We start from the raw sequence: 19,494 nt of genomic DNA on the forward strand, positions 1-19,494 counted from the left end.
CTAACTAATGTCTGTTGCTTTCTAAAGGAACGTTTTTTGGAGAGATTCTTCCTGTGTGATGATGATGGCTATGCAGCAGATTGTACAGTCTGCTGTTGGGGTAAATCTCTCATAATGTGTGATGATACACAATGCCACAGGTAACTGATACTCAGAATCACAACCAGATTTGTGGTAGCACTTTTGCTAATGGGTCCCTGATTCAAATGGAGTTGCAATGAGAATCTGGCTTTAAAATTCAGATAAAATGTGCTTGTTCACTTTACTAACAGACCACTCCACTAAACTTGGTGGATCATATAAGCAATATCTTCTGCTTCACGGTGTAATCCTACCCATGTCTACTCAGAAGTAAGTCCTATGGGGCTTACTCCCACTTAAGAGGGATTAGAATTACAGTCCTAGGGCGCAATCCAGCTCACATTCATGCCAGGCTGAGGGAAGTTGGATGTGGAGGATCTCCAGTTGAGCCGGCTGGGTCCTAGCTCAGCTGGGCTATGCTGGCATAAGTCCTTCAGCCCGGCTCAGCCAGGGTGCAGCTGGAACCCAGCTGACTCAGGCACTACCAGCACAAATGGAGCCAGCATAAGGCCCAGGAAAGGGGCATGTTGGGGATATGTCAGGGGAAGGGCCAAGGTGAGGGGATGTAGGCCACATCCAGCTCATGTTCGGAGCACTTTTGCAAGTCCCAATCCAGCCCAAAGTTACACCGGGGAAAAGGTCAGTCTGAGAAAATAGTTGCAATAGAAGTCAATGGGCTTACTCCCCAGTAGGGGTATTTGGGAGAGCAGGCTTTTAATTTCTGGTCCCTGCGTGCAGCTACCAGCTGAGCCAGCATTTAGCCAACCCAGAGGTTCCTGAATGGCAACCGGATTCGGTGGAACTTTACTTCGGCTTCTCTTGCTGCAGCACAACTTACGCTGGCTTCCCCTGAGTTGGATTGCTCTCTTAGAAGCCAAAGTCTGTAGTTTGCATTTGTGATTGCAGCCATCCAGTTAGTGACTTTGTTTATAGTCACAAACTAGGGACTAGTGGAATTGCCACTTAGGAACCCAGAAGTGAATTGCTACAATCCCTCCTGCAGCAATCTCCAACCACCTTGGTGACAATTATGGCAGGGCAAACTCTTCCAGCTTTGTGCCTTTAATAGCAGCTCGACCAACATTAATTACAAGGTGATTTCCATGAACAATGTCAGTCACCTCTTCATCTCTGCTGATCAAGCTGCTGTTCAGGCACATAAACAGACCAAGCCAGTTTTCTGGTCCTTTAGTAACCATAGGTCTGCAGGCTAGCAGTGTGCTTGCACATGGGCTCAAACAGCCAAAATCCTAAAATTCTCAAGGTTGTTTTCACTGCCAGTCTCAGAAGCAACTCACCTGTTCAACAAGCCAGATACGTTTCGACAAAATGCTGAGCCCTTCATCAGGCAAGCCCAATCCGAAACGGTGTGCTTTAGCTGTAGTGACACAAACACTACAGCAGCACCTTTGGCAGGGTGAGCCATGGAGCTTTGCCCACTTGCTGTTTAAAAGTTCCTGATCCCCATATGTCCAGGCATAGGCTTGTACCAGCACAAGAGATGGCTTGAAAAGAGGATTAGATAAATTCATGGAGGATAAGGCTGTCAGTGGCTACCAGCCATGATGGCTATGTTCTACCCAGGCTATGGTCTGAAGGCACATAAGGCCAGCTCCTTGCTGAAGCTAAGCAGGGTCAGGTCTGGTCAGTGCCTGGATGGGAGACCACCTGGGAACCATATGTAAGCCGCCTTGGGTTTCTATCATGAAAAGAGGGTATAAATGTAATAAATGAATAAATACCTTCACTGTTGGAGGCAGTATGCCTCTTAATACGAGTTGTCTTAATACGAGAACTACAGGTGGGGAGAGAGCTGTCATACTCAAGTCCTGCTTGCAGGCTACCCATGAGCTTCTGCTTGGCCACTGTGAAAACAGAGAGATGGACTAGATGGGCCTTTGGGCAGATCCAGCAGGGCTCTACTTATGTTTTTATGAGATCCAAGCTTGCTATGATAGCCCATGAATTCCTTGTGCAAGTATCAATTCTAGACCAGCCCTTTTATGCTCACCCTCCTCATGGGAACTGAGCCAGTATGAGGAGCACAGCAGTGTCAATTGCTGCTGCTGCTGCAGCTTGGATTAGCCTAGTGGTGCTGCAAAGGAATGAAGTGTGCTGTGGAGCTCAGCTACCCTATTCTGGGATAGAAATCACTGTGGTGCAGGGGTGCAGACTGGAGCTAGCAGGATCATACAGCAACTCCAATCACTGTCCTGTTGCCCCTTTTATTTGGGCACCTCCTAGCTATGGATACAAACTTCCACGTCCTTTTAATCTAACTCAGTTTTGTGTGAATTGGTTCCTTACCAAGGGCATATGGAAAAGTAGGAAGAAAGGAAGTGCAAATCACTCATGCTTCTTCTTTTGCACTTCTGGTATAAAGCCAATGTAGAAACTCACACCTTTTTCCTTGTAGTGAAATGCATGGTCTCTTCCCACATCAGGAACAGGTGCATCACTTCTATTTAGATGCCCCTCCCCTTTGCAGAATGTCCCAAACTACAGGAAGAACAGGATCCCTTGTGAAACGGCAGGGAGATGATTTGCATGTATTGTGAATTTTTTAAAATAGTCTTTCATGTCTTCAAAGGAGCTCATTTTTTTAACAATGTAGATGTTTTTGCGAACAATGTGTGGATACGCTTGTTCGTCCTGGACTTTCAGAGGGAATCAAAGAAAGACAGAGTTGGATCTGCTTCATGTGTGCGCCACATGAAGTACATGGATTACTAAAGAGGAAGACGAAATGGCATGCAGAACTGAAGCGCTTCTATGATCAAGGATCTGTAAGGAAAAGCTCAGTTGTCTTTTTCAGATGTCCAGAAAGTCAGAGTTTCTTATCCTTGCATTAATTGGATTAATTTTCTGTAGCAGAGATGAGGAGCCTGCAGCCCTCCAGATGCTGTTGGAGTACAAATTCCATCATTGGCCATGCTGGCTGGGGCTGTTAGGAGTTGGGGTCTCGCAACATCTGGAGGGCTACAGGTTCTATAGGATGTGCTGTATAGATTCTAGATCCCTGACCATATTGTTTTCTGACAGGTGAAATCCAGCTAGAAGGGCACAGATACTTTCACTCACCTCCGGGACTAGCAAGGGATGGAACAGCTACAAAAAAAACAAAAACAATTGAAAAGAACTAACTTAAACAATGTGCTCTGTTTCCAGCAGGTGGCAGCAAAATTATTTCAGCTGATCTGGTACCAGTGCTTAAATGACATTTTAAAATGGAAAAAAAAACCCTGTTAACCTCTGGTTTAAAATGTTTACATGGTTTTTATTGTATATATGTATGGTTGTTGTAAGCCTGTGATCTGTGATGTTCCTGCTAGTGCAACCACAGAACCCCGAATTTGATGCCCCAGTCCAGCCAAGTAAGAAGCAGCAACACCAGTGTCCAGAGGGAGGTTCCATGGCTCCACACTACACTACACTACACACACTGTTACTGGTTAGATCATTGGTCCATTTAGCTCAGTATCATCAACACTGACTGGCAGCAACTCTGCAGTATTTCAGGCAGGAAAGAACCCCAGCCCTATCTGGAGTTTTCAAGGACTGAACCTGGAACATTTTGCATACAATGCATATGCTCTGCCACTGAGCTATGGCCCTTCCCATGAAGCTGTTAGAGAAAAGAATGATGGAAGGGAAAAAACGAATTTGGAAAGCCTCTACCAGTCAGAGTAAACAATACGGAGCTAGATTGACTTGCTATAAGGCAGCTAAGCTTCCTAGGGAAGAGGGGAGAAAGACTTTGTCTTGAAGGGCAAAGCAATAGATACATGCCATGACCCAGCAATTCAATAACTCCCGACAGATAAAATTCCTCATTTCTATTATCCCCCAAGTAGTTCTAAGAAGTCATGTTGAATCTCAGATTTGACTATATGTTTTCTTATGCAGTAACAAGCATGAAGTAGAGCTATATGTCATGTATATAATAATCTGCTTCATTTAACTTGTGGTTTAACAAGCTGTACATTAGTGATATTAATTCCATGATGACCGCTCTCCTATTTTAGGATGGAAAGGTGGACTGACAGAGACCTGGGCGCTAGAGAGAGAGAGCTGGCAGCTAAAGTATGGAAGCTGGAGATTGCAAGCAATACAGAGGGGACACACCATAGCTTCTCCCAAGGGATCTAACAGATAATGATGCCATGCTTGCTTTTAGTTAGACACATAAGAACATAAGAAGAGCCTGCTGGATCAGGCCAGTGGCCCATCTAGTCCAGCATCCTGTTCTCACAGTGGCCAACCAGGTGCCTGGGGGAAGCCCGCAAGCAGGACCCGAGTGCAAGAACACTCTCGCCTCCTGAGGCTTCCGGCAACTGGTTTTCAGAAGCATGCTGCCTCTGACTAGGGTGGCAGAGCACAGCCATCATGGCTAGTAGCCATTGATAGCCCTGTCCTCCATGAATTTGTCTAATCTTCTTTTAAAGCCATCCAAGCTGGTGGCCATTACTGCATCTTGTGGGAGCAAATTCCATAGTTTAACTATGCGCTGAGTAAAGAAGTACTTCCTTTTGTCTGTCCTGAATCTTCCAACATTCAGCTTCTTTGAATGTCCACGAGTTCTAGTATTATGAGAGAGGGAGAAGAACTTTTCTCTATCCACTTTCTCAATGCCATGCATAATTTTATACACTTCTATCATGTCTCCTCTGACCCGCCTTTTCTCTAAACTAAAAAGCCCCAAATGCTGCAACCTTTCCTCGTAAGGGAGTCACTCCATCCCCTTGATCATTCTGGTTGCCCTCTTCTGAACCTTTTCCAACTCTATAATATCCTTTTTGAGATGAGGCGACCAGAACTGTACACAGTATTCCAAATGCGGCCGCACCATAGATTTATACAACAGCATTATGATATTGGCTGTTTTATTTGCAATACCCTTCCTAATTATCGCTAGCATGGAATTTGCCTTTTTCACAGCTGCCGCACACTGGGTCAACATTTTCATCGTGCTGTCCACTACAACCCCGAGGTCTCTCTCCTGGTCGGTCACCGCCAGTTCAGACCCCATGAGCGTATATGTGAAATTAAGATTTTTTGCTCCAATATGCATAATTTTACACTTGTTTATATTGAATTGCATTTGCCATTTTTCCGCCCATTCACTCAGTTTGGAGAGATCTTTTTGGAGCTCTTCACAATCCCTTTTTGTTTTAACAACCCTGAACAATTTAGTGTCGTCAGCAAACTTGGCCACTTCACTGCTCACTCCTAATTCTAGGTCATTAATGAACAAGTTGAAAAGTACAGGTCCCAATACCGATCCTTGAGGGACTCCACTTTCTACAGCCCTCCATTGGGAGAACTGTCCGTTTATTCCTACTCTCTGCTTTCTGCTTCTTAACCAATTCCTTATCCACAAGAGGACCTCTCCTCTTATTCCATGATTGCTAAGCTTCCTCAGAAGTCTTTGGTGAGGTACCTTGTCAAACGCTTTTTGAAAGTCTAAGTACACTATGTCCACTGGATCACCTCTATCTATATGCTTGTTGACACTCTCAAAGAATTCTAATAGGTTACTGAGACAGGACTTTCCCTTGCAGAAGCCATGCTGGCTCTTCTTCAGCAAGGCTTGTTCTTCTATGTGCTTAGTTAATCTAGCTTTAATAATACTTTCTACCAGTTTTCCAGGGACAGAAGTTAAGCTAACTGGCCTATAATTTCCGGGATCCCCTCTGGATCCCTTTTTGAAGATTGGTGTTACATTTGCCACTTTCCAGTCCTCGGGCACGGAGGAGGACCCGAGGGACAAGTTACATATTTTAGTTAGCAGATCAGCAATTTCACATTTGAGTTCTTTGAGAACTCTCGGGTGGATGCCATCCGGGCCCGGTGATTTGTCAGTTTTTATATTGTCCATTAAGCCTAGAACTTCCTCTCTCGTTACCACTATTTGTCTCAGTTCCTCAGAATCCCTTCCTGCAAATGTTAGTTCAGGTTCAGGGATCTGCCCTATATCTTCCACTGTGAAGACAGATGCAAAGAATTCATTTAGCTTCTCTGCAATCTCCTTATTCTTTAGTACACCTTTGACTCCCTTATCATCCAAGGGTCCAATCGCCTCCCTAGATGGTCTCCTGCTTTGAATGTATTTATAGAATTTTTTGTTGTTGGTTTTTATGTTCTTAGCAATGTGCTCCTCAAATTCTTTTTTAGCATCCCTTATTGTCTTCTTGCATTTCTTTTGCCAGAGTTTGTGTTCTTTTTTATTTTCTTCATTCGGATAAGACTTCCATTTTCTGAAGGAAGACTTTTTGCCTCTAAGAGCTTCCATGACTTTGCTCGTTAACCATGCTGGCATCTTCTTGGCCCTGGCGGTACCTTTTCTGATCTGCGGTATGCACTCCAGTTGAGCTTCTAATATAGTGTTTTTAAACAACTTCCAAGCATTTTCGAGTGACGTGACCCTCTGGACTTTGTTTTTCAGCTTTCTTTTTACCAATCCCCTCATTTTTGTGAAGTTCCCTCTTTCGAAGTCAAATGTGACCGTGTTGGATTTTCTTGGCAATTGGCCAGTTACATGTATGTTTAATTTAATAGCACTGTGGTCACTGCTCCCAATCAGTTCAACAACACTTACATCTCGCACCAGGTCCCGGTCCTGAGGATTAAGTCCAGGGTTGCCATCCCTCTGGTCGGTTGCATGACCAACTGGTCTAGGGAATAGTCATTTAGAATATCTAGAAACTTTGCTTCTTTGTCATGACTGGAACACATATGCGGCCAGTCTATGTCCGGGTAGTTGAAGTCACCCATTACTACCACATTTCCTAGTTTGGATGCTTCCTCAATTTCATATCTCATCTCAAGGTCTCCCTGAGCATTTTGATCAGGGGGACGATAGATCGTTCCCAGTATTAAGTCCCTCCTGGGGCATGGTATCACCACCCACAACGATTCTGTGGAGGAGTCTGCCTCTTTTGGGGTTTCAAGCTTGCTGGATTCAATGCTTTCTTTCACGTATAGAGCGACTCCGCCACCAATACGTCCTTCCCTGTCCTTCCGATATAGTTTATATCCAGGGATAACTGTATCCCACTGGTTTTCTCCATTCCACCAGGTCTCCGTTATGCTCACTATATCAATGCTCTCCTCTAAGACCAAGCACTCCAGTTCTCCCATCTTGGTTCGCAGGCTCCTAGCATTAGCGTACAGGCACTTGTAAGCAGTGTCTCTCTTCAAGTGTCTTTGGCACTTGTGGTTTGGCCTGTGGTAATTTTGCTCTTCTGAATTTTTATCCTGTGCCCCTGCTCTCACAATGCCTACTTCTAGGCCTACCCCTTTTAAAATTTCATCATTTCTTTGGTTTTTATCCCAGGGGGGAGGTTTATTCCGAACCGGACGTTTCTCAGCTCCTGTCGGGTTTCCCCCCTCAGTCAGTTTAAAAGCTGCTCTGCTACCTTTTTAATTTTAAGTGCCAGCAGTCTGGTTCCATTCTGGTTCATTCAAGGAGGATAAGGCTATCAATGGCTATCTGCTGCCACTGTTGGATGCAGTACGCCTCTGAACAGTAGTTGCTGGGAATCACAAGTCGGGAGAGCGCTGTTGTTCTCAGGTCCTGCTTACAGATTTCTCAGAGGCATCTGGCTGACTAGTGTGAGAACAGGATGCTAGACTACATGGGCCATTGGCCTGATCCAGCAGGGTTCTTTTTGTGTTCCTATGTACCACAAATGAAGGCACTGTAGACATCTGAAGTGATGATAGTTACATGGACCCCAAGATCTTATGTGACAGAAGAACCTCAATGGCTTGTTATTTTGAAGTGCACAAACTGCTACTGGCCCCAAGTGCAATAACTGAGTGCTTAACATTTTCTCAGCGGTGGAAATCTTGTAATCGTTGGGTTCCCATTGTATCTTTCCTGCGGTATTCCATATCTTTAGCCCTGATGCAGCTAAGTTAGTTGTGACTTAAATGGCACTGGGATTCCTGTCAAAACTTCATTTAGATGTACTGAAGCCCTTGGACTGGAGAGGGTGCTAACAGCAGCACACCATTCAATTATGGAAAGGATCTGATATAGTACAGGTAGCATTTATTTCCCAGGAAGGTGGGATAAAGTAAAAATAAAATAAATAAATGGAGTGGTTTACAAAAGCTTGTTTGTATCAGTTGTTTAATAAAATGTCCTTGTGTTAATATATGTAACAACTAAAATCACATACTACTAAAACAAAATCCATGTAGTTTGTAATTATTATTGTGTTCATTTTTACCAAAAAAATCACCTTGTAGAAACATATTTTTTATCAATTTTGTCAGACCCAGATATATCACCCCCTTAAAAAATGGGAGAAGAAAACAATCCATGTGCTGTCTATATTTGACAATATTACGGAAGGTAAGTAATTGGGAAATTAGGCTTACAACATGTTTACTCTTCCCCAATAGCAGGAATGAGAAACCTTTCTAGCTTGATGAACCAGATTGTTATCCCCCCCACCTCTCACAGGCCAAGTTTGATAGGTGGGCTGAGACAGTTGACATCATGATGATTCCAGGTGACCTTTTTTGCCCATGGAGGTGTCTTCAGAAGCACCATTCAGCTGATTGTCAGAGCTTCAGAATCTTCTTTCAAAGTACAAGGCAAGACAGAGCTTTGACAGGGGTAGATGACCTTCAGAAGCCCCACTATCACCCAGCACTTTGAACGAGGCTTCTGCCGATCCAACAATCAGGTGATTGTCAGATCTTCAGAAGCCTCTTTCAAAGCACAGAGCAAGACATTGTTTTGAAAGGTGCTTTTGAAGGCATCTGTGGCTTGGTATTGTTGCAAAGATCGTTAGGAACTATTTACTTTGCAAATACCTTAGCTACAGATGGTTGAAGCTATTTTAAAAAATCTTTCTGACTTCAGAATGTTGCTTTTTACAGTTGTCTTTGCTTATTTTAAAAATATTGCATGGCAAAAATATTGCATGGCAGTTAGATAGCTTTAAGCCCCTTTGGTTTCAGTGGGAGATATTTAAGCATGTGCTTTAGCTCTTCCATTGAAATAAGTGCCATTTATTATAGGAGACTATCAAAAGTGTATAATATATTTACCAATCTTCACTTTTACATAGGATTTAAAAAACAAACCCTGAAATTAAAGCACTGTTTAGAAATTGGAGAAAAATGGGGGGGCCTTACCCAACAGAAGGGAAATTGTCTGATCTGGGCAATGTTTCACTTAATCCTCCCCTACAAACTCCACAACACTTTCAAGAATTTGGGTGACCTCCACACTAGCTAATTAGTCAAGACTTGCTACCCTTCATTCACTCACTTGCCAAATCATTGCATCCCAGTATTTTCTGTCGTCCCCCATCCCCATTCTTTTTGAGACCCAATTTGTGGCCATTCCTTTTCCACTTAAAAGGCAATTGCATCACAGGCTTTCCTGTATGACTGGCAAAGCACTACTGAGAAACCTAATGGGAGAAGTAGATGACGTTGTTGGTGTTGCTGCTCCACCTGGCTGCAAAGCCATCACACACCATGCAACATGCCTTCTCCTGTTACTGTTCAGTGATGATTTGTCAGCTCAGAGGACTTTCTGATGGAAAATGAAGTCAGGGAAATTCCTCCACTGTTCTTTTGTGGAGCCAGGATTGAGTCCCCTGCAGGCTTGTTCTAGCAAAGGGATAAAATGAGGAAGGGGTGTAGCTCAGTGGTAGAGGATATGCTTTCCATGCAGAAGATCCCAGGTTCAATTCTTGGTGTTTCCAGACAGGGTTGGAAAAAGCTCCTGCTGGAAACCCTGGAGAGCAGCTGCCAATCAGCATTGACAGTACTGGTCTCAATGGATCAATGGACTTGGTATAAGGCAGCTCCCTCACAAGCGGCCACTCTAGGCGGCGTACAAGATAAAGTAAAATACAACATACAAACTACATAAAAACCCAAGAACTACAATATAAAATGAAACCGAACCCACCCATAGCTAAAACCAATGGCACCCCCCCCCAAAAAAGCAGCAAAACAAAAACAAAACAAAAGACAAAACCCCAGGCCACCTCAGCCAGCCGGCTTATGTAGAGTGGCCGCTTGTGCGGCCAGATAGGCGGCCTAGAAATAAAATTTATTATTATTATTATTATCTGCAATCCTATACACACATCTGGCAGTAAGTTCAATTAAACTGAGTGAGGGTTTCTTCTGAATAGATGCATATAGAATTGCACTGTTAGTGTGCTTGTTATTGTAGTTGTGCTGAAATAAAAAAATGTAAGCACTGAAGAAGGAAGGGGTGAGATTGCTAGAGCATATTTGCAAGTAATCACCCCATTCCTAGGAATGTTGTGATACTGAAGTAGCATGCACATTTCAAAAGGGTACCAGAACTGCAATAATATTACCCCTTCCCAGAACAAGCTTGCAGGTGATCTTCTCCTGGCTCCTAAAAATACTGGACAAATTCTCTGACTGACAAAGTCCCCCACTAGTCTCTAGTTCTAGGAAAAGGTCAGAGGTGATCTCTGCAGAGTTCAGTCAATGAGAGACTGGAAAGAGAAGAGTGTGGAGAGAGGAGAAGGCAGCCACAGCAGAAAAGGTGAAGAAGAGGAGAGGTGAGGAGGGAGCTTGAGCCACCAGCACCCAGGAAGAAGGGAGCAAAGTGGGGAGTCTATGGCCCACTGGATGTTATTGGACTCCAACTCCCATCAACCCCAGACAGAATGCCCAATAGTAAGGGATGATAGGAACTGTAGTCTAGCAACATCTGGTGGTCACAGGTTCCTCACCCCTGTACAAGGGCATGCCAAGGTTCTACATATAGGTGCAAGAAGTCTGCACTTCATCTCATCTTTTAAATAGAGACCTTATCCCAGTCTGCTTCTGTGTTGGAATTGCTTTTTAAGATGTTTTCAAAGCTTTTTTAAAAAAATGTTTTATTTTAATATGTTTTGTTTTAATATATTTTAAAGTCTGTTTTAGAGTGTTGTTAGTGTTCTGTTTGCCACCCTGGATTCCTTCTGAGAGAAAGGGCAGGGTGGGTGGGTGGGTGGGTGGGTAGGTTGATAGATAGATAGATAGACAGATAGATAGATAGATAGATAGATAGATAGATAGATAGATAGATAGATAGATAGATAGATAGATAGATAGATAGATAGATAGATAGATAGATAGATAGATAGATAGATAGATAGATAGATAGATAGATAGATAGATAGATAGATAGATAGATAGATAGAGTGGCTATTTCAGCTCAGGTCAGACATGATGTGAAGCCCTGTGGAAAAGCTACTGCCATTTTGAATAACTTCCAGCCAGTGCACAGAAAAGAGCCCATGGAGCATTGTTTTCAGACCTGTCTTTTGTCCTTTGGTGCATGTATGCAACCAACAACTCATCAATAAAGACATGCATACATCACATTAAATATTGCTGAGTACAGTATTTAATCCAGTTCTTCATTTTTGTTCTCCAGAGCTGAAAAGCTTTGGATTTTTGGGGCAAGGCAATGGTAGACTGAAGTATTTGGATGATGTCACTAACGTGAAACGAACACACGTGAGTAGATGCCATTGAGTTGACGGTACAAATCACCTTTTTAATTATGTTAGATGTTTAATTATGTTAGAATAATCTTTCTGCTCCTATTAATTACATTTTACTAGGAGAAAATTGTATTTGCTATCAGTCAAAGAATGGCTTTTGAAAATATATGAAAGACAGTAAAGATGTTACAGATTGTTTATTTGTTTATTATATTCAAGTCAGGGAAAGGACAGCCTTGCCCCTTAACCTTGGCAAATCTGGAAATTAGATGTTGGCCATAATCAAAGAGAGAATAAGAGGTACTGAAGTCAATTTAATTCAGTGGGCTTAAAGGTAAAGGTGTCCCTGCACTTATAGTACGAGTCATTTCCCACTCTTAGGGTGACGTCTTGCGACGTTTACTAGGCAGACCATATATATGGGGTGGGATTGCCAGTTCCTTCCGCGGCCTTTCTTTACCCCCCAGAGTATGCCGAGTACTCATTTTACTGACCACGGATGGATGGAAGGCTGAGTGGACCTCAACCCCTTTTACCGGAGATTCAACTTCCTCCTTCCGTTGGAATCGAACTCCTGCCGTGAGCAGAGCGTTGGCTGCATTACCGCCGCTTACCACTCTGCGCCACGGAGGGTCTTTCAGTGGGCTTAAGCACACCTAATTCGGTGCCGGAGTGGGTCCATTGTGTAAAAACAGTAACTATTTAATTAATGTGATGAGCAACAGACTTGAATGGATTTGAAATGACCACTGAAATCAGGGGCCACAACCTATTGCAGAGTTGTATGTACAAGTCCCATTCACTTCAATGGGATGTAAGTGTGAATAACTGTGCTCTGGATTATGGCAAATGGCTGTTTTTAACAGGTCTCTAGAGTAGTCTGATAAATATTTATCTCCTGGGAGACACCATCATTCTTGAACGTATTCTTTCTCTCTCTTTTTCTCATTGTATATTTTTGGACATTTGTGTATTTTTGGACATTGTATATTTTGGACATCTGAGGAACTCTCCATTCTGAGTGGTTCTTCATCTTCATATGGCACAACCCAGCAAATGTTCGTATTGCTATATTGATTGTATTTGTGCATATTCTTTTCTTCGGAAAAGAAAAGTGGGACTACAGCTAAGGCTGTAATCCTAACCATATCTACTTGGAGGTAAGTCCCAGTGAATTTCATGGAACTTTTCCCCACGTAAGTAGCGTTAGGATTTGCAATCTAAATCCCATTAAAGCCAATGGAAGGGAAGTTTGGCTGCAATCCTAAACACCTTTACTAGGGAGTAAGTCTGAATGAACCCAGTGAGACTTACTTCTGATTAAACATGCATAGAATTGTATTATTAGGATGACTGTACTCTCATTGATTTCAATAGGAATTTCAATAGACATGACTTTATTGAATGGTGCATTTGTGTTTGGTATATATCTGGTAATTGATGTAATATGGTAAGATTTACGGTTCTTTTGTCTGTTTTAAAACCTTTCTGTAGTAGCTCATAAACTGGATCCAGTGACCACAGACTGAATAACAACTGTTTATATGTCTAGACTCTAGGATATTTAACAGTACAATCCTATGCCTCTTTGTTTGGAAGTAAGTCCTGCTCTGTTCAATGGTGCTTACTCCCAGGTTAAGTGTGCATACAATTACAGCCTAAGACTGAGAGAAGTACTCTCTGTGTGTGGGTGTGGGTGGGTGCTTCTTAAGAAAAATAATCACCCTTGTTGATAAACCAGACTTCAGCACATTCTCCTGCTGACACAGAGAGAAGTGCACTCTTGTGTTTCACTATATGTGCATAATTTTCAAATCATTAAAAAGATTTGAGAAAGAAGTTGATAAACAATGGCTTACCAGATCCACTGGGGAAGGAAGAAGCAGACATGGGCTTTGATTACATCAGAGGCCAGGTGATTAACCTGTGGCCCTGAAGATGGTGTTGAACTACAACTGCCATCATCCCTGACCATTGGGTGGGGCTGATAAGAGTTGGAATCTAACATCTGGAGGAAGAGCCATAGATTCTCAAACCCTGCTGTAAGCGGAGCAATACAGGCTAATTATTTTTGCATTCGGGGAGGGGTTCTCTGTTTAACTTTCTGTGCACATACATGATAGGATCAGAAATTCCATACACAATGATGGTCAGTGTTTCTAGTGCTTAATATGGGCACTCCATAGTCAAGATTTATAATGATTATAGCAATTGAACAGTAGTTTGGTAGCTTGAACTAACTAGAAAAGTTAGTCACAATATGGTTAAAGGTAGCCTGTTTGGCAAGGTCAGGTTAATTCTGTGGACCGGAAGTGATAGCAGTTCACTTCCTAACCACGCTTATCTGAATGTCAATAAAGCAAACTGGTGCATTTCTGAAAAAGCTTTCTGTATTAAAAGAAACCTGTGTGAAATTAAAATATGTAAGATGTTATCCTCCATCCAAAATTCTGAAGGTTTTTTGTTTCATTTATTAGATAGAAGAATGGGGCCCATATGATTTTTTATTTGGTTCCACACCACCCATTGCAAACTCTTATCAACAGCCCTCTGGTAAGAAAAGCAAACATATATGAAACTGTAGCTATTTTTCTGTGACGTTGGTCAGTCCAAAGAGATTTACCACTTTTATTGGATTTCTCTTCTCCAAAGCAGGTTAACACACACACACACACACACACACACACACACACACACACACACACACACACACACACACACACACAAGATATTTACTTTGGAATAAGGTTTATTAATTTCAGTTAAACTTACTATTATAGCCATCCTGCCCAATCCTCCTAAGCATTTTTTCTCAGAAGTAGGTCCACTGAATTTAATGGGAATTACTCCCTGATAATAGTGCACAGGATTGCAGTTGGGCAGCCTGAACTTATCATTCTGCTATGCCAGCGTAACATCATCTCAATCCTATGTCTTCCCAGAAAATCAAAAAGCAGAATGATACTAGAGATGATGTAGAGACACTGACAGTCATACCTATGGCATCTGTGGCATTGCTGCACCACACATTAATTACAATCATGCTCACTGATTACACTCCAAAGCACCAATCATTTGGTTTGTGTGACCTACCCCTATCTGCCACTACCTCTCTCACTCACTCACGCATTCACACACACACACACACCACGAAAATGAAAAGCTGATAATGCCTTCCCTATTACAGTCTTCCATGGTACATGGGGGAAGGAAGGGTATATAGCCACAGACTATAGGATTTCCTACAAACAGATATTCAAATCCCCTAGCAGACCAAATACAGACACCAACAGCTTATACAACAAAACCCTTTTGCCAGGGAAGATGCCAGGGTCTCAGAGAGGAGGAAACAGTACTAGTCCCTTCACAACAGCCAGCCAGTTCCTCAATCCATTGGTTGGAATGAAGTCTGTACTGACCTGTAAGTGAGCATAAGATTCTCACCAACCTCTGCCTTGATGGTAATGCTATACTGGCATAAATAAACTATGCTGATATCATTTTCCCCCACTGGTTTAAGGGATTTAGTAGCAATCCTGTCTTATACTCTGCCCAGTGGGCATAATTTGAGGATATGATCACACTGTAAGATGGGGAGGGGGGGAATTGCCAAGGTGTAATAACACAAACCAGGATGGTCATAAGAGATGTTCACTTTGGCTCCAATTGAGTGGCACTAAACATTGTGCTCACACATACATACATACAACACCCTACAAACCTTTTAGACCATCTAATAATCACTGCCAACACCATATACCAGGGGCAGCCAAGGTGGTGCCCTCCAGATGGTCTTGAACTGCAACTCTAACATCCCTGACCTTTGGCCATGCTGGCCAGGGCTGATGGGAATTTATTACAACTTCTGGAGGGCACCACCTTGGCTATTCCTGTAACACATTCTGACAGCCCTTGGGCCAATGCTAAAAATTAGAAAGGCTGGGATGGAATGCTTCTACACACCAAAAGAGTATAATTAAAGTGTCCCATTTCTATCAGTGGTCCTCAGAACATGGCTGCATAAGAGAAAGCAAAGAACAGTCATCAGGCTTTTATGTCTTGCTGTCTACCCAGCTTGGAATCCATCTTTAAATGTGGGATGTTACTCTTGCTGTTATATTTTGATGTCTTTTTAAAATCGAATCTGTGCAGGGATTTCTTGCCTTTCTGGACACCCGTGGGGTCCCTCCCCACAAAATTAGGCTTGAAAGAAGCATTATATTGTAGCCACTAAAACAGATGTGGTGTGTGCTTGGTTACAATATGTGTGTGGAGTCCAGGACCATTTCTCCACTTTGCAACCTCCGCTGTAGTGTTCTATATATTTAAGAGTCAATACAACTCTGATTACCAGATGCTAGAGCCAAAAACACCAAGTGGTCTCTTCATCATGCCCTCAGGGTCAGCCCTACCATTAGGCAGAGAGAGGCAATCACCTCAGGCAACAGATTGGGGGGCGCGCACAGGGAACAGGGGCAAGGTCTATGAGGACAGAGCTGTGTATACTGTATAATGTGTCCTGTGCCCCCTAGGCATGCTGCCCTCAGGTGCCTGAAGGATAATGCCTCAGTTCCAGAGCTGAAGTAAGATTCAGCTGCCAAGCCAGTTGGCTTTTGTACATGGAATGGGAGGTAGGGTGCTGTCTTTTCCTTTGCCTTAGGCACCAATTATGTCTCGTCCCAGCTATGCAAGTTCTGTTTGTGAGTCTCTCAAGGTGCTGGACTACATGTGGATCAAGCAAGGCAGTTGTTATGTTCTTACACATTTATTCTACTTCCACCAAATGTGCTTACCAAAGAACTACCCCAGTGAAAAACTGGTGAATATTAATAAGCATTTTTATATCCTGCTCATAAATACATTTAAGCAAGTTCCATTGATTTAAGGGAAATTTACATCCATTTTATATTTGCTTTGGGCTATAGCCTTAGTACTCTACAGTTCATCCTCACAACAACAGCTCAGTGAGCTGCTGCTTGAGCAGGAAGATCTTCCCATGTCCAACTCCTTTGCTGTTTCTGCAATAACAGTTTTAATTATTGCTACTTGTGGTGGCTGACGAACTGATTGCCTGGATCTCTGGATGCCTCTACGTGACTGAATAGACCTTCAGAGCAGGACCTTGAGATGGTCTAACTCTGCATTTGTGCATTACTTGAGTTCCCCAGTCGATAATATTTAGTATTCTTACATGTGAATTGTCAGATTGTGAATGAGATGAAATGACAATGCATCATATTAAACTGCATTTTAAGTGTTCAGAAGTTCAATTTCACTTCAAACCTCTCATTCTCTTAGGCAACTTGAGAAAATACTTTTAGTGTTTATCATCTTTTTTAAAAAAAAGTGGGGGAGAGACTGTAACCTCCTTTAAAAAAGCATTTTCAGAGACCACCTTCTTATAGCCTGTTTTCTTTCCCTTTAAAGCCTGGTATTTTTACCAATATTTTCGTATTCTTCAGTATGCGACACCCCCAGAAAGTAAAAAGATGTTTTTCTGGATGTTTGTCGATAACCTGGTGCTGGAGGAAGAAGACCGAGATACAGCTTCTCGGTTCTTTCAGGTGAGTGGCAAAAGAAGATGCCTTCAAAAAGTGATTGTTTGTTTTACCCTCACTTACACATGTTTATTTTTATTTTATTTATTTAATTTCATTTATATACCGCCCTAAGCCTGACGGCTCTCCGGGCGGTGTACATAAGGGATAAAAACAGCACAATATATAACTACAATAAATATAATAAAGTCAAAAACCAAAAACAAACAAATAACAACAAAAAGCAAACAGGATCATAATACAACACTAAAAAGTACAGTTAAAATACACTTTAAAAACAAATTAAAATACACTTTAAAATGCCTGGGAGAATAAAAAGGGTTTCACCTGACGCCGAAAGGATAGCAGTGTCGGCGCCAGGCGCACCTCATCGAGGAGACTGTTCCACAATTCGGGGGCCACCACCGAAAAGGCCCTAGATCTAGTCACCACCCTCCGAGCTTCTCGATGAGATGGCACTTGGAGGAGGGCCTTAGATGTTGAGCGCAGTGTACGGGTAGGTTCATATTGGGAGAGGCGTTCCACCAGGTATTGCGGTCCCATGCCGTGTAAGGCTTTATAGGTCAAAACCAGCACTTTGAATCTAGCCCGGAAACAAATAGGGAGCCAGTGCAGACGAGCCAGAACAGGTGTTATATGAGCGGACCTTCTGGTCCGCGTCAACAGTCTGGCCGCTGCATTCTGGACTAGCTGTAGTTTCCGAATTATCTTCAAGGGCAGCCCAACATAGAGCGCATTGCAGTAGTCCAATCTAGAAGTTACCAGAGCATGAACAACAGAGGTGAGGTCATCACCGTCCAGATAAGGACGTAGCTGGGCTACCAAACGAAGATGGTAGAAAGCATTCCGTGCCACCGAGGCCACCTGGGCCTCCAGTGACAAGGAAGGATCGAAAAGAACTCCCAAGCTACGAACCTGTTCCTTCAAGGGGAGTGTAACCCCATCGAGAACAGGATGAACATCCACCATCTGGGCAGGGGAAGCATTCACCAACATTGTCTCAGTCTTGTCTGGATTGAGCTTCAGTTTGTTCGCTCTCATCCAGTCCATTATCGCGGTCAGGCAACGGTTTGGTATGTTAACAGCCTCACCTGAGGAGGATGAAAAGGAGAAATACAGTTGCGTGTCATCAGCATACTGATGACAACGCACCCCAAAACTCCTGATGACCACACCCAGCGGCTTCATGTAGATGTTAAAGAGCATGGGGGACAGTACCGATCCCTGTGGGACTCCACAATGGAGAGTCCAGGGTGTCGAGTAATGTTCCCCAAGCACTACCCTCTGGTGACGACCCACCAAGTAGGAGCGGAGCCACTGCCAGGCAGTACCCCCAACTCCCAACTCCATGAGTCTTCCCAGAAGGATACCATGGTCGATGGTATCAAAAGCAGCTGAGAGATCAAGGAGAATCAACAGGGTCACACTCCCCCTGTCCCTCTCCCGACAAAGGTCATCATACAGGGCGACCAAGGCTGTTTCGGTACCAAAACCGGGCCTAAAACCGGATTGAAATGGATCAAGATAATCAGTGTCATCCAAGAGCCCCTGGAGCTGGCCGGCAACCACCCGCTCCAGCACCTTGCCCAGGAACGGAACATTCGCCACAGGTCTATAGTTGTTCAAATTATCTGGGTCCAAGGAGGCTTTCTTCAGGAGTGGTCTCACTACTGCCTCTTTTAGGCAGTTAGGGACCACTCCCTCTCTCAAAGAGGCATTTATCACCTCCTTGGCCCAGACGGCGGTTCCGGTCCTGGCAGCTTTCACCAGCCAAGAGGGGCAAGGGTCCAGCACAGACGTGGTCGCCCGCACCATTCCAAGGATCTTGTCAACATCCTCAAGCTGCACAGACTGAAATTCATCCAAGAAATAAGGACAAGACCGTGCTCTGGACGCTTCATTAGGTCCAACTGCTATAATAGTGGAGTCTAAGTCCTGGCGAATGCATGCAATCTTATCTTGGAAGTGTCCAGCGAACTCGTCACAGCGGGCTACAGAGGAATCTATAATGTCCCGAGGGCCAGAGCGTAAAAGCCCTCATACAATTTTAAAGAGCTCCGTTGGGCGGGAAAGTGATGACTTAATGGTGGCAGCAAAATAGCTCTTTTTTGCTGCCCTCACCGCTACTATGTATCGCTTAGAACAGGCACTTACCAAGGCATAATTGCATTCGTCAGGAGTTCGCCTCCATCTGCACTCAAGCCTCCTTCTCTCTTGCTTCATCGCTCTCAGCTCCAAGGTATACCATGGAGCTGTATGAGCTCTACATAGGAGGGGGCGCATGGGAGCGATCGTGTCAACCGCCCGGGTCATCTCTGTATTCCATAGTTCGACCAGGGCCTTGACAGAAG

The 19,494-nt window shown here is 43.5% G+C and overlaps 1 protein-coding gene across 1 annotated transcript in view; it reads left to right on the forward strand.

Annotated features, from left to right (window-relative positions):
• The window catches only part of DNMT3L (DNA methyltransferase 3 like), a 49,747-nt gene that overhangs the window by 14,022 nt on the left and 16,231 nt on the right, over nt 1-19,494 (forward strand). The window contains exons 5-10 of the mRNA XM_061629703.1: nt 28-140; nt 2,696-2,882; nt 8,365-8,443; nt 11,516-11,598; nt 14,063-14,138; nt 17,013-17,149. Of these exons, the coding sequence (XP_061485687.1) occupies nt 28-140; nt 2,696-2,882; nt 8,365-8,443; nt 11,516-11,598; nt 14,063-14,138; nt 17,013-17,149 (675 nt within the window). The remainder of the gene's footprint in view (nt 1-27; nt 141-2,695; nt 2,883-8,364; nt 8,444-11,515; nt 11,599-14,062; nt 14,139-17,012; nt 17,150-19,494) is intronic.

The sequence above is a fragment of the Rhineura floridana genome, chromosome 5 (assembly GCF_030035675.1).
Source record: "Rhineura floridana isolate rRhiFlo1 chromosome 5, rRhiFlo1.hap2, whole genome shotgun sequence".
In the NCBI taxonomy this organism is placed as follows: Eukaryota; Metazoa; Chordata; class Lepidosauria; order Squamata; family Rhineuridae; genus Rhineura; species Rhineura floridana.